Source organism: Mesoplodon densirostris, chromosome 9 (assembly GCF_025265405.1).
Source record: "Mesoplodon densirostris isolate mMesDen1 chromosome 9, mMesDen1 primary haplotype, whole genome shotgun sequence".
In the NCBI taxonomy this organism is placed as follows: Eukaryota; Metazoa; Chordata; class Mammalia; order Artiodactyla; family Ziphiidae; genus Mesoplodon; species Mesoplodon densirostris.
In genome coordinates, this window is record NC_082669.1 from 98,958,440 (window position 1) to 98,980,301 (window position 21,862).

A 21,862-nucleotide genomic window follows, 5' to 3' on the forward strand; every position below is an offset into this window, starting at 1 on the left:
TGAACAGAACTTATGGGCACTATAGTGCTCCCAGGAGGAAATTAGTATTGTACTTTCTCTTTTTGATAATTTGCCTGTAGTATCATCTCTTTTTGCATGGAATTTTCCTAGCATCAAAATTTATCAGTGGCAATCACTCTTTTTGGTGGTTTTTTCGCTATTGTGTTCAAGGATTTTGGACACAACTACTTACTTCCTCCAAGAGAGAAGCACTCTGACTAATGCTACTCGCAGAGACCTTGGCAAATTAGATGCCTTAGACCAAAATAAGGAAAGAGGAAATTTTCTTATGCCATTCACCAGTCATACAAGCATAATTAAGCAGTTGTCGAATTTTAAAGGAGGTACTTATTTAAAACATAAACAAACTGAAAGGAAATTGTTGACAAAATGTGGTAGAGAAACTTTAATTATGTAACAAGTTCATACAGATTAATAAGGAAAGTACACAGTATTGCAAAAGGACATGAGTAGATTATTCCCTAAAGAGGAAATACATTTAGTCAGTAAAACAGGGGAGAGGAGGAAAAATGGGTGGTTCCATCTCACCAGTAGTCATTATAAAATCAAAAAGACATAATTTCTAACTATTGAATAAGCAAAGATTTAAATAGTAAAAATACTCATTGATGAGGATATGATGGGACAAACGCTCTGATACATAGCTGGTGGGAGTGTAACTTGACGAAACATTTCTGGAAACCATTTTGGCACTATTACTAAAGCTAACGTTTATCCAGCACTAACTCTGTGTCAGGCAAGGGACAAAGTATCTTCTATGCATTGCTTCAGTGTCTTCCGTTCATTAGCCTCTGTGGGGCTTTCTCTCTTGGACTGCTTTTATACCAGCCCTGCCAACTTTTTATTGTCCTCTGTAGCTTTTGCTGGCACTAGTGTCCTCACTAAGCTCCTACCCTGGTTACTCTAACATGGGACATTCGACAGTGTTTGGAGACATTTCTGATTGTCACACCCCTGGATGCTAAGTATGTAGAGGTGCTATGGCATCTAATAACTGTAGAGGCCGAGGGTGCTGTTCAACATCCTTATGATGCACATACAGCCCCCCACATCAAAGAATTATCTGTCCCCAAATGTCAGTACTGCTGAGGTTGAACAGCCCTGCCAGTTTAGGGGGACTTCAGACTGTGCTGGGAGTTCAGCAACTACTCTTGTTTTATATAGTTTCATTATGTGTTTCCAGTTTCAATGTAGTACTAAGTGAGAACATTCGGTAGGAATTAAATACAGTTATTAATTCATTTTACGAATGTGTATGATCTCAGGACCTGTTACTATGACAAGTGTACACCCACCAATACGTTCACCTAGTGCCTCCAGCGTTGGGAGCAGAGGAAGGTAAACTGACTTAACTTATTCTCTAGTCTATAAAATCTGTAACTAGATTTCTCTCACCAATGTTCAGCATGCTTTGGTACTCAGTACATTTTAAGCAATTTCCCTTATTTTTAACTTTTAAGTTAAATGTTTAATAATTATTTATATTATATGTTAATGTAATAAATCAATGGGTTTAGTAGAGTACAATTTTATCTTTAAAGATACAAAAATGTTTATTTGTTGAAAATAAGAAAATACATTTGACTTTAGTATAATAGCAAGGAAAAAACAAAAATGAAGTCTGTGTAACACACTGCACTATATAGTAACATGCACAAATAAAAACTTAGGGAAAACAAATAATAATTTTATACTAAAATTGGTGTTCTGACATTTCTAATAACCAAACATTGATTCTGTTTTACACTTGTTGAAACTGTATTTTAACTTACTGTGTTACACACCCACTCATAATGCTTGCAAATTTCTCCTAGATAGTGAACCCAATTCTTACTTTCCTAATTGTATGGAAGTAGCATACTCTGAAGGGGAAAAGTTTGCCTTTAATCCTATGAGAACATAGTAGCTATCTGTAAACGGCTTTTTTTTTTTTTTTTTTGCGGTATGCGGGCCTCTCACTGTTGTGGCCTCCCCCGTTGCGGAGCACAGGCTCCGGACGCGCAGGCTCCGGACGCGCAGGCTCAGCGGCCATGGCTCACGGGCCCAGCCGCTCCGCGGCATATGGGATCCTCCCAGACCGGGGCACGAACCCGTATCCCCTGCATCGGCAGGCGGACTCTCAACCACTTGCGCCACCAGGGAGGCCCTAAACGGCTTTTTTGTTGCACTACATTTTTTAAAATAGCAGAACACCAGTAAATTATGAACCTAGTTAATTATCTTCACACTTTGTGACAGTAAATCGTTAATGTGAGCCGAGACTTCTCTTTGTCACTGACTAGAGAGGAAAGGAAAATCCTAAAAAAAAAAGATGCTAATTCTAAGATAGTTCTAAGATCTGGCTGCCCAATTTTAGAGCCTCAGGATATTGAAGTCAGTTTTAATTCAGGTTTTATTTAAATTTATTTAAATACCTTTCCAGGTATGTAATGTAACCATTTTGATAGGTTAATATGTGGAACATTTTTATACATAAATGAAACTGTTTTGCATACAGCAGATGCATTTCAGTTATGTATCATTTATTGCTGATGTAACATAGTTACCATTGCTGTGAAGATACAGCATTACTCCGAAAAGCTATAATTATACCTTGTTTTAAGATACTTAAGGTAGCTTTCTTAGATTTTTTTTCTTACTTTCTTTCTTTTTTTCTTATACTTATAGCTCTGGCTCTTCCAGCAAACCAGCAGGAGCTGATTCTACACACAAAGTCCCAGTGGTCATGTTGGAGCCAATCCGAATAAAACAAGAAAACAGTGGACCACCTGAAAATTATGATTTTCCTGTTGTTATAGTGAAACAAGAATCAGATGAAGAATCTAGGGCTCAAAATGTAATTATATTATGATTGCAATACTACTCCTACTTGAGGGATAGGATGAGAGAAACTTTAAATAGCTCGTAGGAGAGAAAAACTATTATATTTAAATCTTTCAGTAGATCAAAACAAAAAGATGGATGGCAAACAGGGAGAAGAGTTTGAAAAGTCAGAGGTTAAATGAGGAGGTTGGGCATTTGAAAGAGAGAAAAGAGTAAAACACATGGAAGGTAATTGCCAAAGCAATAATACAAGGAAACTTCCTGTAACTGAAGGGCATGAGCATCTGAATTGAAAGGGCCTACCAAGTACCAGAACAATTAAATGAAAAAAAGACTCAAGTCATATCCTCATCGATTTCAGAATACCAGTATTCTAAACAGGTTCTAAAAGCTTCCAGAGGAAAAAAACACCTTACATAATGGATCAGACATCATAGTGTCACCAAGTCCTCAACACAGACTCTCAAAGCTGGAAGCCAATAGAGAAAATATCAATATTGTGAGGAAAGATATTTTGTAGCCAGGATTCTGTACCCAGGCAAATTATCAATTATGTGTAAAGATTAAATAAACATTTTTAGACATGCATGCAGATTCTCAAAAACTTAATTCCATGCATTCATTTGAGAAGATATTTGAGGAAGATATTGAGGAAGATATTTGAGAATATGCTTCATCAAAAATGAATTAAACCAGAAAGAGAAAGACGTAAGATCCCATTTCTGGGATCTAACACAGAAGAGAGGCAAAGAAAAGGGTAGTTAGTCCCCAGTACAACAGCTCCTCCAGTACACCCTGTAGGAGGAGGACAGAAGACTCCATTAGGAATGTATGTGGCAGGAGAAAAATGCTTTGACAGTATTGAGAAACGTTTTATAACCCTGGTGGGGATTGTGAGAATGACTTAGATATCTAGAAAAATAAGCAGATGGACTAAATTTTAAAATATGGTAATTATGGACTCACAGGAAAAACAAAAGTTAGACAAAAAGAAAGTGTAGTCATAGTACATTCTGTGGTTATGCAATGAACAGTATATAGTCATAATGATATAAACAAACACCTGAATACAAATTTAAATAAAAACAAGATATAATCAGGATATAACATGAATATGCATTTGACCAAAAATTGATTTTTCAGGATATTTAACCAGTACAGCAATGATACTGACCAGCTGGAATAGATGCTGGCTATAAACAGTTATACTGGCGCCTACCAACTAAAAAGAAATCAGTGTTTAATAAAACTATGTTCAGAGGATGGTATGAATGGTGTGTGTAAGTATAAGGAGGGTGTGGAGAAACAGGAAGGAAAAATCTGATCTTCCATAGAAGGGAAAATATATACATTTAAAACTGAAAATATGTTTAAATTTGAAAATCTGAAAAATTATAGTATAAGCATACTGTTTAGAAGTATAGAGGTAAAAAGCAGAGGAAAAAGCTAAATAATTTGAAAATAATTGCCTCCAAGGAATGATATTATATACCTGTGCTTTTAACTAAATCTACATTTATTACTTCAAAAATTTTTTAAATGTTTAAAGGAGATAATAGATTTTGTTATTAATTTGAAATTTTCACCATTCTAGGCTCAGACATAACCTTTAGGTTCATTTTAAAGTTATTAATGGCACTTGCAGAGGTGAAATTACTACTAAGAATTAAAGCAGTATACCTTTTTATGAATGATAAAAAATCTATAGTAGGCCTGTTTTGTGTTTGGATATACTTTGAATTAACAGCTTCAGTAAAGTGTATTTATAGTTCACGTGGTTGACTTCTACACTACCCACCCGTTCCTATAGCCATCAGCAGATTCAGAGATTTTCCCTATGTTATCCACACCCTGTTACCTCATCTTCTGTTTTGAAGATATTTTTCAGGAGGGGTCCATGTCTTCTTTACCATTAGGGACAGTTAGCAGTAAACGTATTCTGGTCTCATGCAGATTCACAGACTCCTTTGAAATGACCAGGTGCTCATGGGTGAGCAGACTGCAGTCCAGAATTGCAGTAGTACTAATGAAGGGTGGCGGTTTAAGATACCCATATGCATATGTTAACTCTTTCCACTGCAGACCAACTATCCAAGAAGCATACTCACCTCCCTGCTCTTAAATAGCAGTCAGAGCTCTGCGTCTGAAGAGTCTGTGTTGAGATCAGATGCCCCTGATAGCACAGGAGATCAACCTGGACTTAACCAGGAAAATTCCTCAAATGGAAAGTCTGAGTGGCTAGATGCCTCGCAGAAGTCACCCCTTCACGTTGGAGAAACAAGGAAAGAGGATGACCCCAATGAGGACTGGTGTGCAGTTTGTCAGAATGGAGGGGAGCTCCTATGCTGTGAGAAATGTCCCAAAGTATTCCACCTCTCTTGTCATGTGCCCACATTGGCAAATTTTCCAAGGTAAGATGGTGCTTGCTTTCCTTTCTTACGTTCTTTCATTATAAATAATAACAGCAATAAACTTTTGATGATCACTGTAACATAAAACCTTTGTAAAAACCTAAATAGAAGTCCACTTGGCATAAATGCATACAGCAAAACTTTCAGCACAGGGTTTCCCATACCCTGCCTCCCATTCCCTGTGCTTCTCTCAAAAACCTAGTCTGTTATGACACGAAAAAAAAATAACTGGCCCTTTAAATTATTACAAGGGAAGTACCATAAAGTGTTATCCTTATGCACAACACTGCCATAATTTAGCCCTGGCATCTTATTTGCCAGGCATTGAGCTGTATTGTTGACAAATATCTTGAGTAAATTCTCAAACAAACCCTATGAGATGATGATGGTCATAGAGAAGAGCCATTGGGTTGATATCTTAGTTCTTCAAAGGCTGTAGGTTTTGTTTGTTTGTTTGTTTAAGTGAGCCTTGTCCCCAAGACTTTTTTTTTTCATTTTTTTAAATTTTTTAAAATTTTTTAAATTTATTTGGCCGTGCCGGGTCTTAATTGCAGCGTGCAGGATCTAGTTCCCTGACCAGAGATCGAACCCAGTCCCCCTGCATTGGGAGCATGGAGTCTTAACCACTGGACCACCAGGAAGTCGCTTCCAAGGCTGTACTTTTAAATATTTATAATTTCAAACTTAAAGTTATAAGAACAGTACCAAGAGTGCTTCTTTTTCTTAAATCATTTGGGGGGAAAGGTCAGTTGTGCCTCCCATCAGCCATAGATTAATGTGTGTGTTTATTTTTTTATTTTGTGTATATTTCATGCCTCCTTAACTAGGCTAACATTTACCACTTAGGCCTGTGAACTCTATTTCTGCTTGCAAGCTCACTCAGCATGGGGCCACATACATAGCAGATGTGTGCTAAATCCTCAGTGATTAACACTGATGCCAAATAAGTAATTCTGCATAATAGATGGCATAGAGGGAGGTGGGAAAGGGAGGTGGTGAAGAGAGCAATGATGCATTAGGAACTCAGCCAGATACTTTATTCCCCAACAGTGGAGAGTGGATTTGCACTTTCTGCCGAGACTTATCTAAACCAGAGGTTGAATATGATTGTGATGCTCCCATTCACAACTCAGAAAAAAAGAAAGCTGAAGGCCTTGTCAAACTAACACCAATAGATAAAAGGGTAAGTTTCCAACCTAGACTGTTAAACAGTTGTTTTGGTTAGATGCCTTACTGTAATGCAGATGTGCCTTCATCAAAGAAGTGTATATTCAGTCAAATTTTATACTGACTTTTCTCTTTAGTATTCTTTTTCCACAAAAATATAACAGTCTTAAATAATGGCAGATTATTTATGTGGCCTGGACTTTTAAATTTAGTCTGCCTTTAGTCAATTTCGGGTTTGATTCAGATATGTTTTCTTCCTCAGAATTTGTTAAGAATTGGCACCAAAGAGATGGGTTTTTCTGTTTACTCTTCCTGGAAATAATTACATTCTTTCACCAAATGGTACTAGATTTATACCTCAAAGCTAGCTAATATATTTAACTGTAATTAACATTTAAAGCTACTAAGTCAACACTTCTTTATCACTAAAGAAGCTCCTTTGCTAAATTATTAAGTAGAACAATCAGTATGAAAGTTGTCATGCAAGAGAGAGCTGAAACATGCACTGCCACTGCTACACAGTGTTTATCGGGGTAAACTTGTAAGCAGAGAAGTAGCAGAGTACATGATGGAACCATCTGCATTCAGAGAGGGGTCCTTAGGACCCAACACACCATGGCAGGGGCTCCACCTCTGGATCTCAACATATGGATGTTCTTCTATTAATTTGTGTACTATTAATAATTCAGTACACAAATTGGAGAGAGAAGTGGAAATATATTTTTAAAGAACTTCAGATAGGTTTCTAGTGATACTGCTTTTGTTCCTGTAATTATAACGACTGCTCTCATATATGACATACACCCCAAAATGTCAAGCAGTACACTGTAGTAAATGATTGAAATGGACAGCAAAGCTCCAAGTATCAATATTTTTCTTGTATTCATCTGGTTTTAACTTTTATTCTGATACTTTGAGACCTGTAACGTTGTTGCTAAAAATTAGCCGTGACTTCATTATTTCATTATATTTTCATTTTATTTATTTATTTATTGCTTAGAAGTGTGAACGCCTACTTTTGTTTCTTTATTGCCATGAAATGAGCCTGGCTTTTCAAGACCCAGTTCCTCTAACTGTAAGTATGGATGTTATTTTGTGCTTTTCTTGTACAGTGGGATGATTTTTCTGAAACTTGATTTATGACAATCTAGTTTCTGTACCATTTTTCAATAGTAAGTTTCTTACATTAATCCAAATCTTAAAGCTTATTAATACATACTGCATGCTTTAATCTTAAGCACATTTTAAGGTTAACAAACTGGCCCAAAACTTCTTTTCTGATATATTCTTTCTTCTCATCTCATGTATTTTACCTACTATTCTCTGGGGTGATTTCTATCAATTGTTTCTCTCTCAGGGGTTTTAGGTATATATCCTAAAGCTGTTGGGATCAAAACTTGCCATTTGAGATAAAGACCTCTCCAAATCTCTGTACATATTTTGATTTATAGGGTAGACTTTAACAGTAGAGGAAGAGGTGTGTGTTTGTGTGTGTTTACCATTGACTTCAAAAAGCTTCATATTTAAAATTTGATGTGACTTCAGTGCATAATTTTAGAGCGCTGGAAATGGCCTTCTACTCAAAATGTGTTCTTCTCTGAGGTCTGAAATTCCTTTAAAAAGCTAATAGATTTGTTGAACAGTTCAATAAATTTAGAAAATTTAATGCAACATTAGAAAAGAAAACAAGCTTAGCAAGTACATTGAGCTGATAAACAGTGAACTTCTGTCCTGAAAACAAGTTTTGAGAAGCTGAGATAGGAAAAAGGAATACAGTTGACTCTTAGAACAAGGCAGAGGTTAGGGGCACCGACTCTCTGCACAGTTGAAAGTCTGCAAATAACTTTACAGTCAGCCCTCTGTATCTGCAAATTCAACCAACCACAGATCCTGTAGTAATATAGTATGAATTTAGTGAAGAAAATTCATGTATAAGTGTACCTGCACAGTTCAAGAATCCACTGTAAATAGTTTTTAGGGGGAAGGGCCCTTTGTACCCAAAAGAGCCAGGGCAAAAATATGCCTGTAGAGACTTTATTCATTTAAAAAGTTAACCTAGAATTCGGCACTTTTTATGATGTTGCCTTATAGTTACATTTGGCATTAATAACAGCAGCAGCAAAATAGCCCCCTTTTTCTTAATATATATCATCTTATTTAGTCTTTACAAAATCCTATGAGATTGGTAGAATTATTTCTATTTGAAATATGAAGAAACAGGTTCAGTGAAATGACTGAACCCAGTAACTTACCCAGGAGAATGCTAGTGAGTAGCAGAGCTGGGGTTCAAACCCAGATTCAAAGCCCACTTGCTATAACACATGCAGCAAAAGCTTGTCAAATCTTACCAGAAGTAATACTTTTTCTAGTGATTGCTTTTTGTTTAATAATGAAGGAGAATAGTAAGAGGGAAAATGCGGTAAGTTTTTTTCATTAAAAATAACTGGTGAAGATTTTTGATAAAAGTAACACTAAACATTTACCAATGTGTGGAAGCATTTAGGCACTTGTAAATTTTGCTGAATAGATTTCCTTATCAATGACAAAATAGAACAGAGAAAAGCAATGAGCACAATCTGAATTTTATACTACTTCTTATAGGATTTATATAGGACCAGGTAGAATTTATTTATTATAGCATCTCATATCTTTTGAAAGGTGCCTGATTATTACAAAATAATTAAAAATCCAATGGACTTGTCAACCATCAAGAAAAGACTACAAGAAGATTATTCCATGTATACAAAGCCTGAAGATTTTGTAGCTGATTTTAGATTGATCTTTCAAAACTGTGCTGAATTCAATGAGGTGAGAAGAAAAAAAAATAATAGCAATGTGAAAGTAATGTTAAACCAGACACCTTACCAACAAACGAGGAGGTCAAGATATCTATCTGTGGTAGCATAAATAACCAAAAGTTCGAGTCTGTCAGGGAATGAAAGAGGTAATTAGGAAGACTTTATCTACATGTATATTCAACGATTTATTATATGGTGACAACTTGAAAGCAATTTAGAAAATATTTTTATATAACCCAGAAGCACCTTTATTTCTTGAAATATGGCACTTCACCAGACTTTAGTCTTTGTGATGTTGATATTAAAATATTAAGAATGTGGTTTAGATAGTTCTTAATTAAGAATTTTCCCAAAAACTTTATCATCTGTTAGTTTATCTAAACATCTATCAGACTTACAGCCTTTTGTTGATAGTTTGTCCTTTGTATTGGCTACTCATTCCAGAGTTCCACGTTTCATTTAATTTGTTCTAAATGTACCTGTTAGATGATTCTCTGATTATGGCATCTCTGTGATATCTCTTTGGTAATCCAGATGAGTCAAAGCTTTTTATTTACTTCTTATCTGATCTTCTCTAGATTTTGTCTAGCCCCAGACTTTTGTTTACTTTATATCAAAGCTATACATAAACATTTTTTCCAAAATAATCCGCTGATATTCATAATCTTCAGTTAGAAGGGAACAAAAATGTGAGAAATCCACGACTTTTTTGACTATCTAAAAATTTTTTTTAATTCATATTTTTATTTTTATTCAACAGCCTGATTCAGAAGTAGCCAATGCTGGTATAAAACTTGAAAGCTATTTTGAAGAACTTCTGAAGAACCTTTATCCAGAAAAACGGTTTCCTAAAGTAGAATTCAGGAATGAATCAGAAGATAATAAATTTAGTGATGACTCAGATGATGACTTTGTACAGCCCCGGAAGAAACGCCTCAAAAGCATAGAGGAACGCCAGTTGCTTAAATAAGCAACACCACTGGCGTGTGCTGGTTTTTAGATTTTTTTTTGTTTTCAAAAAACATTTTGTCAGTAATTTAACATCATTACCAAGAAGAGCTTGTGACCACTTTAAGTTTTCAATGTTTACTAGACTCTGATTTCCTTAATAACCCATTTCTTTTAACCTTCTTATTAAGAAAGAAAGAAAAAGAGGGAGGAAGGAAGGAGAAAGGAAGAAAGAAAGAAGCATCAACAACAAAATAAAAAGACATTCTCCCCACTTATTGGATTTCAAACTGCAGTCTGGAGTGATAGCAACTATAGAAAGGAAATAGACTTTGTTTGAACTCTAAGTTGAAAATTTAATGTGGTTTGGATGTGTGCGTTAATCCATTTTTAGAAAATACCACTACTCGTTAACTATGGACCAACCATGAGTTAAGTATACTGTACGTAAGAGCAGTACTCCAATGAATATGAGTGGTAATAAGAGTTCTATCCTAGGATGCCCACTGGTGCAACGAAAAAGTAGATTAGATGCTATTAAGAAGGCACCCAATAGTATATTATGTAAGATGGCAATTGTATTAAAGAAAAAGGAAAACAGATGTTTTTGTTTTTGTTTTTTTCTTGTCTATAGAGGTGTGTTTGGTATAGCAGGTTTTCAAGCCCATTTTTCGTACATTTCTAAACCTACCTTCTTCCACTGAGGAAGTAAGTGTACTCGTTTGGTTTTGCTGTGTGTCTATGTGTGGTTTGTTGTTTGCTTTTTAACTGTGCAGGTGATCCTTTTATAACAAGACTCATTGTTTGCAGTATGGCTTTTAGTGGAGCTATCCAGAATATGCAATACAGCATTGTGTGCCGTATTTGATGTAAGGATTCTTCAACTTATACCCTATTGGGCATTAAATATAAATTCCCCTGAAAGGGACCAGTTTTTGTGGTTTTCATCTGTCTTCATAAATTGGAATGAAATGTGTTGTGGAATTTGGGAGCAGGCAACTGGAGGAAATCGAGTGAAATTTACATTTTTTTCTGAAGCATCTATTTCCCATTCTTCAGAGTCAGAACCTCAAACTGAATCTTTTCATCTGACTTAATTCTGGACTTCATTTTCATTCTCCTGATAGAGATACAAAAGACCTACCTTCTGAGGGCAAGCATGTTCTTAATGGGTCAGACCTAGCTAGTTTACTGACTTTCATTTATTCCTTTTACTTGTTGGTCAGTATCAAAGAAGGAAACTAGGTTAAGATAGAAGAAAATTATTGTGCCATTTGCTAATCTAACATTTGACAGTATATTTATATGTGAACTTTTTTCGTTTGCCAAAGTAAACCTTTATTTATAAAACATTAATTGGCTGAGGAAATATTCCTCTCTAGGCTGATAGAATAAAGATATAGCTGACTTGAAAGAATTTTGTCCTTTGGATAGTGTCATCTTCCATGAATTAAACCTAGAGGATTTGCTTGTATCCACATGGCATTAGTTCTTAAAATGGACAATTTGAAAATATCCTGTGACTAAGTCATTGGGTTTTCAGATACTGCTAAAGATAAAATGAGAAAAGAACTTACTGGCAAGAGCATCTCACTTTCTTTGTAGACTTAGGTTTAGTCCATAATATGTCAGTTATGTAGTAAAGGTTAAAAAGTCTTAATCACTTTTCCAAATATGTGTTTCAGGGTAGTTGTTGTTGTTGTTGTATTGTTTTGAATATGTGTTTGACATTTATTCTCCAAAGACTTGAACAAATTTTGATAATAGTGCATATACCACCAATTGTCTTCTTTTGCTCCAGCATTTTTAGCACAGCAGCCGTGGAGCTTTTCCTAATAAGTTTATTGTTTTTATCTTAGAATACTATTCTTATGATAGTTTTTTCTTCGATATTTGTCTCCTGAGTTAAAGCAGGGCACCGCAGGTAAATTTTGAGGATGATCACAAAGGGAAGTAGCACTTAAGAGAGAAAAATTATAATTTCATAAATGCATCTGAGCCAGAATTTCTACTAATGTACCCAAAACTTTCACTGTTATTATTCAGTGCCATATTAATCTTTTCAAACAATATTTTTCTTTCACCTTTATCATTTTTTTGCAGAATGAAAGGCACTTGAAAACTATCTTTCCTGTAATCATACATAATATATACCAAAAGTGTTTCTCCAAGTAACATTTTCTTAATGGTCTTAAAATTAAAGTCCTATGACCTTATTAACAGGTGCCTGTGTGTCCAGGTGGATCCCAGCAAAGTAGTCCTTAAATTATAATAGTAGTAAGCTATAAGATGAGCCTAACTATACCTCATGCCCATTTGGAGAGCATTCCTTTCAAAAGGTCAGTGCAATTCAAGCAACCTTGACCTAAACTTTAAAAACTCCAGTGTTTACCTCTGATCAAAAACTCCAGGAGATTACCCTCTGGATTTAGAACCAATAGCCTCATGTCATATCTGCAAGACCCCCCCGTGCTGAATGGGATCACATGATGAGCAGGCCATGTGGCAGCTAGAATATACTCAATGCTGGGAAACTCATCAAAAGCTTTCCCAGGTGCCAAGCATCTGATCTTCCCAGCAAAAAGGAAACCCAGTACACAGTTAGTGACTTCCATGGCTTTGGTAGAAGTATAAATGGATAATGTATACCATTTTAAATTCAAAATACTATTGTACATCAGCACCTGGCAATGCAGTTATTTTGTCCTTTGAATTAACAGGCCCTGCTTATCTTTTCTGAATGAAAGCATAGGAGATTGGAAGGTCCTGAGAGGAAACTGTCCTCTTCCCTTGGTAGCTTTACTTTCTTTTCCAAGCTAAAGAATAGGCTCCACATTTTACTACTACGCCGTAGTGTAGATGTAATACAACTTAGGAATGCTTTCAAAAAGATTCACTCCACAGTCAAAAGGGTGAGTATATAGCCGATTGCTCTATTTATGAATTTGCATTTCAATTTTCTATGCTGTTACAGTGTTTAAACTTTTAAATTGGGGTTCCATGGAGAGACTAGTTAGACAGTGGAAGGAGGGACTCCTCCTTTTGTTGAGGCCTGATCTACAAGTGAATGTGAATCCCAACAGTAGGTTGCTGCACTGAAGCAAAAGGTTTTTAGGTTTAAATAGAAGGTATATTTATTTTCTGTTTATCTGTATCTGTTAAGAATGAGAGAAATTGAGTGATCTGATTGACCATTAAAATTATGGACATAACCATGAGTTCAACCATCTAATTATTGAAATAGAGGCCCTCATTTTAAATAACCATGCATATACATATTTTTTAAAGTACTGTATAACCTCATGTAGCTTAAGAGTTCATGTCTTTTTATTTATATCGCCCCTTCATCTTTGGTGTGAATTTTTGGTGGCTCATGCTCTTGAGTGAGAATGATGCTAGCCAATCAGATCACAGGTTTCTCTGCCCATGAAGGTTTCGCTTATCGTGAAGGATATCTGATACAGTAGTCTTCATTGTTGGTTTTAATTTGCGGGAGTCAACTGGTGCTTCTGATTTGAATAAAAATCAGCTTTGATGAATTTTTACTGTGAATATTTTACCACAACAAGGTATTCTTAATGGAAAAACTACTGTATGTCATGCAGTAGAATATTAACTAGTTCGGGTCTCCATTACTGCCTTTGTATGTTCCTCTATAAAATCAATACATATAGGGATGATCTACTAGTCCATAAAGTAATAGGAAAACTTTTTTTTAAAACTCTAACACATGGATTTCACCAGCTTTAATAAGCAAAAAATTAATTTAGCAAACAGGAAGGAAGAGGGTGATAGATATATTCAATCTAGGAGTCCCACCCTCCCCGAAAGGAGAATCAAAGATGCCATGAAAAATTCTACTTGTCTGAAACCTATTGGAAGAGGCAGGACTTGGGGGGGGGGTAAGGGGGGGACACAAAAAGTGGGGAATTTACAAGTCACTTTGAAAGTTTGCCTATGTTAGTTTCACCTATAAAGTTTGGAAAGTTCTGATTCTCAGATAATACAACTATTTTAAAAACTCTGTTTTGAATATTTTCTAGATCTTACATTGATGGGGGTGGGAAAAGCCTTCTCTTTGATTCTTAAATGTGTTTTTAACTAGAATAATAGTCCTAATTTGAGCCCTAGAAAAAAAATCGTTCCTTAGAAGTTACAAGTTAAACATTTAGCAAAATTCTATCTTTCCCACATTTTCAAATGTGGTGTGGAAGAAAGGCTATTTTAATATCGTCTGCCATATATGAGCATACTTGTGAATGTGAATTCTTTACCCATGTCCTCTACTGCCTTTAATCCAAGACAAGTGAGCCAGAAAATTCAGTCAGAAAACAGTGGCTGAAGCCTAGTTCTCACTGAGGGGAGGGGATAGAATGTAAGGATCAACCAGGGTTAAACAAATGTCTCAGCCTTGGAAGGGGAATGTACTGATTTGAGAAGTGACATTATCCCGAAGAAAATCAGGCCGTTCTTAATAGGAAAGACAACAAGCTCAGTGAGCCACCAGGTCCCATGCTTTGGCAATGATGCTGGTTCTCTAATCTGATTGTTTAAGGCATTTACTGATAAGGGTGTATGTTAGAAAAGCCCAAAATACAAAAATTCCAGAATAAAGGTTTTGACGTTCATCTTACAGGAGGATTTTTTTTCTTTTTGCCACTATAGACTGTGCTCTGAAGAGACTTACAGAAATCAAATTCCCTTCTATACATAAAACTATGGATTCAGACAAATTCCACCTCTGTCCTATTGCAGAAAGCAAAATATGCTTGTATAGAGATTCCAGTTGTTACTGTTTTTAATACCTCAACCAGTATTGTCTTTTTTTTTTAACATCTTTATTGGAGTATAATTGCTTTACAATGTTGTGTTAGATTCTGCTTTATAATAAAGTGAATCAGCTATACATACACATATATCCCCATATCTCCTCCCTCTTGCGTCTCCCTCCCACCCTCCATATCCCACCCCTCTAGGTGGTCACAAAGCACCGAGCTAATCTCCCTGTGCTATGCAGCTGCTTCCCACTAGCTGTCTATTTTACATTTGGTAGTGTATATATGTCCATGCCACTCTCTCACTTTGTCCCAGCTTAGCCTTCCCCCTCCCTGTGTCCTCAAGTCCATTCTCTACGTCTGTGTCTTTATTTCTGTCCTGCCCTAGGTTCATCAGAACCTTTTTGTTTTTTTTTTTGTTTTTTAAGATTCCATATATATGTGTTAGCATACGGTATTTGTTTTTCTTTTTCTGACTGACTTCACTCTGTATGACAGACTCTAGGTCCATCCACCTCACTACAAATAACTCAATTTCATTTCTTTTTAATGTCTGAGTAATATTCCATTGTATGTATGTGCCACATCTTCTTTATCCATTCATCTGTCAATGGACACTTAGGTTGCTTTCATGTCCTGGCTATTGTAAATAGTGCTGCAATGAACATTGTGGTACATGACTCTTTTTGAATTATGGTTTTCTCAGGGTATATGCCCAGTAGTGGGATTGCTGGGTTGTATGTCAACCAGTATTGTCTTTTAGTGGGCTGCGAAACCAATCCAAAAAAGTTCTTACAAGTAAATGACTTAAAATTTGTTGACTTCCATTTCTACTAGTGCCTGATACTATTAAGGTAAGCAATATATATGAGTTTATAAAGGATTTCTGAAATTTAGTGTTTGAATTAAATTATGTTGATAAAATTTGCTATAGACTAATGTAGTGTCTTCTAGGAAGCCTGGGTACTAGACAGTATTAGACAACATTGTAAAGTATCTTAAGCCTGGATACCTCCACAGGTATTGAAAGTTCCTGAAATCCTTGGGAAGGTGCTTAAGCATCAGTTTTATCAGTGGTTGACCGTGGTTTTCAATCACTGCTATCCTTTGGTTTTAATTATAAATTGCTGCTAACGTCAGCTTTGGGGTTTTGAATTAGTTTGTCATGGGTTGTTTAACCCTACATGTGTAGCCTAGACATCTTTGCATCAAAAATATTTTAGCCTAAGACTTTCTAATAACTAGACTAAGACAGGTCTGCAAACTATTTAAAATGATTAAAGATGACAATTTAGGTAATCCAAACAAACTTCATTTAACATTTCATGAAGAGGGCAGTCTCCATTTGCAGGGGTTCGGAGAACAGCAAAACAGGGTGGAAGGCAGGAAGTTTTTATGGGGTAAAGAATAAGGAGCAAGGCAGTAAGTACAGAGACCAGAGTTTGCTTGGTATTTGGTGATTGGCTGACTGGATATACAGCGTTTCTGGTCAAGCGGAGCATTTATTGGGACATGAAAGTTATTAAGTTTTTGGTTTGCCTAGGTGGCACCCCCAGCAGGAGTGGCTTTGTCTTGGGCCTAGAATGGGCCTAGTACCACCTTTTGATCATCATCTTGACCATCTACGTTATCTTCAGTTTGCTTCTTTATATCAGGGAGAAGATCTTCAACTAAGGTAAAAATTAAAAGATTCCTATGTTCTAGATTTAGAGTTGTTAGGAATATTTTTTTCTCCCCTCTGGGTACATAGTTTGATTTTTAGCTTGGGGGTGGGGGAGAGGAGAAAGCCTAAAAAGTTTCTGTCTCGCTCTGAATATCAGCTTCTAGTTCAGCCAACTTCTGACCATAAAGTTACTTAAAAAAAAAAAAAATTTCTTTCAAATACCTTATCAAGTTTCAGACTGGACAAACAGTAACTATTCCTGGCAGCACTGAACACCACCAAAATATACTACCCTCCCAAGATCTAGAGCCACTCCCAGAGATAGCCAAAAGAATGAAGTACTTGGACAGTTCCTCAGAGCTGGCAACAGTTGGTAGGCTGCGAATGGGATACAACCCACATTTCTGTCTAACCATATTTTGGGGCCTGATTGTTGAGCTGCCTCCATACATAAGAACCAACAACCTGCATGTGCCAGCAGACAGAAAGCCAAGCCAAGTTCTCAGGACACAAGAAGGCAATAGCTATCCCTGGGAGAGAAAGGATCAATAACCAATGAGTTCCCAAAATCAAATTCCCAAGGGTTTGAATTTGGAAAAGGACGGACGTGAAATTTCTCTCTTGACCAGCAACTACAGGGTTCAGGAAGAGCTGACGTTGGTAGGAATTCTCACCTCTGGCTGTGGCTTCTGCCAGTTTCCCCCGAACCCCATTCTGCAGACCCCAGAGAGTGGAGTTTACAGTGAAGAGTGTAAGTTCTGGTATGTACAAGAATTTGACAAGGTTTTCCATGAGTTTTAATTTTAGTTTCCGCTTGGCTGTTTCAGGGAATAACTGATAGGAATTTATCAGAATGCTTCAGAGTCCCATCAACCCTGGGAGGGACCCACATGAGGGCCCTCCTTTGAGAGTAGATACGGAGGTATTCAAGTTCAGGGGAGGGGGATGGGTATTATTATCTTAGGTTTCTGGCCTTGGAGCTGCTGCAATTTGAAAACCAACTTGATGAATTTTTGGTTTTGGTCTTGTCTCTTCAGAATGGAAAGGCAATTCAGGTAAGAGGATTAGTAGAATGTGAGTACTTGGGTAAAGGAAAATAGAGAGGAGTTTTAGGAGTCACGTCGGTCTTTTTTTTTTTTTTTTCTTTTTGCGGTATGCGGGCCTCTCACTGTTGTGGCCTCTCCCGTTGCGGAGCACAGGCTCCGGATGCGCAGGCCCAGCGGCCATGGCTCACGGGCCCAGCCGCTCCGCGGCATATGGGATCCTCCCAGACCGGGGCACGAACCCGTATCCCCTGCATCGGCAGGCGGACTCTTAACCACTGCGCCACCAGGGAGGCCCCACGTCGGTCTTATAGTCGTTTCGCTCTTTAATTTTTCATTAGCCTTTTGCATTGAATCTTTCAATGAAGTTGTTTTGGAATTTTGAAGCCTTTTGGAATCTAATGCATACCAATTAAAATAGGTGTCCCATTCTGGTTGATTTGGAAACACTTTCAAGTGTGGTTCTTAAACAATATGTCTAATTGGAATGTTCCCCATGATAGCCATTGTAATGCTAGGTTGTCTTAGTGAGATTTGCCATTTTTGTAGATGTCTACAGCTTCCAGGACCACAATTATTAGACAAAATAAGCAGGTGTGCCGGAAGGTGGAGTGCTCAATTCTTTGAAACTCGAGGATCCCGATTCTTAGGTAAGCATTGGATGTTTGAGAACCAAATTAATACCTAAGAGAGGTGTACTGCTAGGTTGGGGATTTTGTGGTATTTTACAGTGTACCTTGTTGCACAGAATTTTTCTTGAGGTTGTCAGGTGGCCCAGTGTCAGTGTAACCCGTTGCATGACCAACTTAGCACAGGAGTCTTAGATTTAGGTGACGAGTACTTTAACATCTTTTAAGTGTTTGATCCATGCCCACCAATTTTGCAGCTTTGGCTTCAAGATTCCCATTAGCAATTGATCTATTTAATCCTTAAATGAGAAGATTTCTTTATGAAAGTGGCAGTCACCCTAATGACTTTAATAGTATGACTTGTGCTACTTAGATTTTGTTGTGCCATTAGTTCAAATAGTACTAATTTCTTGTTTTGGTTTTCCAAGTCTCCCCGTGCTGTATGCTGTGGACTTACCTTTATGCTCCCCTAAGTGCTGCCACCCACTGTAGGCTCCCATTATAGCTGTCCTGGAACTTTTCTGGGAAATATATATAAACATGTGTGTTAGTGTGTGTGAATACACTTTGTTTTTCCTCACATAAAGTTGGTTTGGATCAGAGCTGTGTGTGGGGGATCAGAGGCTCAAATCCAAAAGTGGCTTGCCCTCGGTTTTGATGAGAAAACAATGAATGCAAAGGGTTCAGTGAGTCGTTCGCCTGTGCATCTTGTCCCACAGGCCATAAGCAGTCAGCTTTGGATTCCATCTTCATCACCAGAGACTGTTAAAGGTGATCAAAGAAGACAATTTAGGCAGTCCAAACAAACTGACACTTGATGAAGCAGGCACTCTCCATTTGCAAGGGCTCAAAGAACTGCAAAGGGGGGCTGAAGGCGGGAGGATGAAGAATAAGGAACAAAGAGGTGAGTAGAGAGCCCAAAGTTGGCTTGGTGTTTGGCCAACTGGATATACTGTGTTTCTGGTCAAGCGGAGCATTTACAGGGACATGAAGGTTATTTAAATTTTGGTTTGCTGAGGCCACACCCAGGCAGGAGTGGCTCCATCGTGGGCCTACAACTTATTTCAACAAAACTATGGCCTGTTAGACAAATTCAACCTATGGCCTGCTTTTATACAGCCTGAGAGCTAATAATGTTGTTTACATTTCTAGAGGCTGGCGGGGGCTGTTGACAGAGACCATATGTAGCTCAAAGTCTGTAGTGTTTTCTCTGGCGCTTTATACAAAAGGTTTCCTGACTTTAAGCCATTTGTGCCTGTAGTTCAAATAGGAATGCTTTGCACCCCTATTGCAGCAGGGGTATAAACCTGTCATACGCTTAGCTTGCTAGTCCAGGGACACTTCATCATGGTAGCAGCAAATTCTTTTTCTTTCCACTGCAAAATGGGAGTGGAAGGAGTTAGGGGAAGAAGTAGGTGAGTCAAGTCTTTGGGGATCCCAGTTTCAGAAGTCTCTACAGTAAGCCCGAACAGCAATAAAAGACTAAATCAAAATGTAAAACCTGTGTGAACAGGTATGATATCATGCATGCAAGTGGTTGCTGAACAAAGGGCATATGATTACACTAGGTAGAAAAGCTTGATGTACTCTAATTTTTTTTTTTATTGCATCCTGGGAATCAGATTCCCCCTATAAAATTAATGAAATTACAGTAGAAACAGAGACATTCTCTGGGGAAAAAATAATTTATTCCCAGCTTCTTTGGTTATTATATACAAAACTGCAATGAGTTTAAGCATATTATTTTATGAATATGCAATTTCATTATAAAGTATGGAGGTCACAATTTACATATTCTAATTTTAATTGTGAATTTGATGACTTCTATTTGTTTTTTTGGGTTTTTTTTAAACATCTTTATCAGAGTAATTGCTTTACAGTGTTGTATTAATTTCTGCTGTGTAACAAAGTGAATCAGCTATACATATACGTATAATCCCATATCCCCTCCCTCTTGTGTCTCCCTCCCACCCTCCCTATCCCGCCCCTCTAGGTGGTCACAAAGCACTGAGCTGATCTCCCTGTGCTATGCGGCTGCTTCCCACTAGCTATCTATTTTATGTTTGGTAGTGTATATATGTCCATGCCACTCTCTCACTTCGTCCCAGCTTACCCTTCCCCCTCCCCATATCCTCAAGTCCAGTCTCTATGTCTGTGTCTTTATTCCTGTCCTGCCCCTAGGTTCTTCAGAACTTTCTTTTATTTTTACGTTCCATATATATGCATTAGCATACGGTATTTGTTTTCCTCTTTTGGCTTACTTCACACTGTATGACAGACTCTAGGTCCATCCACCTCACTACAAATAACTCAATTTCGTTTCCTTTTATGGCTGAGTAATATTCCATTGTATATATAGGCCACATCTTCTTTATCCATTCATCTGTCGATGGACACTTAGGTTGCTCCCATATCCTGGCTGTTGTAAATAGTGCTGCAGTGAACATTGTGGTACATGTCTCTTTTTGAATTATGGTTTTCTCAGGGTATATGCCCAGAAGTGGGATTGCTGGGTCATATGGTAGTCCTATTTTTAGTTTTTTTAAAGGAACCTCCGTACTGTTCTCCATAGTGGCTGTATCAATTTACATTCCCACCAACAGTGCAAGAGGGTTCTTTAATTTCTTTCATCAGGGTCTTATAGTTTTCTGCGTACAGGTCTTTTGTCTCCTTAGGTAGGTTTATTCCTAGGTGTTTTATTCTTTTTGTTGCAATGGCAAATGGGAGGGTCTCCTTAATTTCTCTTTCAGATATCTCATCATCTGTGTGTGTAGGAATGCAAGAGATTTCTGTGCATTGATTTTGTATCCTGCTACTTTACCAAATTCATTGATTAGCTCTAGTAGTTTTCTGGTAGCATCTTTAGGATTCCCTGTGTATAGTATCATGTCATCTGCAAACAGTGACAGTTTTACTTCTTCTTTTCCGATTTGGATTCCTTTTATTTTTCTTCTCTGATTGCTAAAACTTCCAAAACTGTTGAATAATAGTGGTGAGGGTGGGCAACCTTGTCTTGGTCCTGATCTTAGTGGAAATGGTTTCAGTTTTTCACCATTGAGGACGATGTTGGCTGTGGGTTTGTCATATATGGCCTTTATTATGTTGAGGTAAGTTCTGTCTGTGCCTACTTTCTGGAGCATTTTTATCATAAGTGGGTGTTGAATTTTGTCAAAAGCCTTTTCTGCATCTATTGAGATGATCATGTGGTTTTTCTCCTTCAATTTGTTAATATGGTGTATCACATTGATTGATTTGTGTATATTGAAGAATCCTTGCATTCCTGGGGTAAACCCTGCTTGATCATGTTGTATGATCCTTTTAATGTGCTGTTGGATTCTGTTTGCTAGTATTTTGTTGAGGATTTTTGCATCTATGTTCATCAGTGATATTGGCCTGTAGTTTTCTTTGTGACATCCTTGTCTGGTTTTGGTATCAGGGTGATGGTGGCCTCGTAGAATGAGTTTGGGAGTGTTCCTCCCTCTGCTATATTTTGGAAGAGATTGAGAAGGATAGGTGTTAGCTCTTCTCTAAATGTTTGATAGAATTCGCCTGTGAAGCCATCTGGTCCTGGGCTTTTGTTTGTT

At 37.3% G+C, this 21,862-nt stretch overlaps 1 protein-coding gene across 2 annotated transcripts in view; it reads left to right on the forward strand.

Moving 5' to 3' along the window:
* The window catches only part of TRIM24 (tripartite motif containing 24), a 96,494-nt gene extending 82,859 nt beyond the window's left edge, over window positions 1–13,635 (forward strand). For both annotated transcript variants that reach the window (XM_060108160.1, XM_060108161.1), the window contains exons 13-19: window positions 1,287–1,359; window positions 2,689–2,857; window positions 4,927–5,255; window positions 6,306–6,438; window positions 7,423–7,497; window positions 9,081–9,230; window positions 9,981–13,635. In XM_060108160.1, the coding sequence (XP_059964143.1) occupies window positions 1,287–1,359; window positions 2,689–2,857; window positions 4,927–5,255; window positions 6,306–6,438; window positions 7,423–7,497; window positions 9,081–9,230; window positions 9,981–10,190 (1,139 nt within the window). In that variant the 3' untranslated portion in view covers window positions 10,191–13,635. The remainder of the gene's footprint in view (window positions 1–1,286; window positions 1,360–2,688; window positions 2,858–4,926; window positions 5,256–6,305; window positions 6,439–7,422; window positions 7,498–9,080; window positions 9,231–9,980) is intronic.
* The last annotated feature ends 8,227 nt before the right edge of the window (window positions 13,636–21,862 follow it).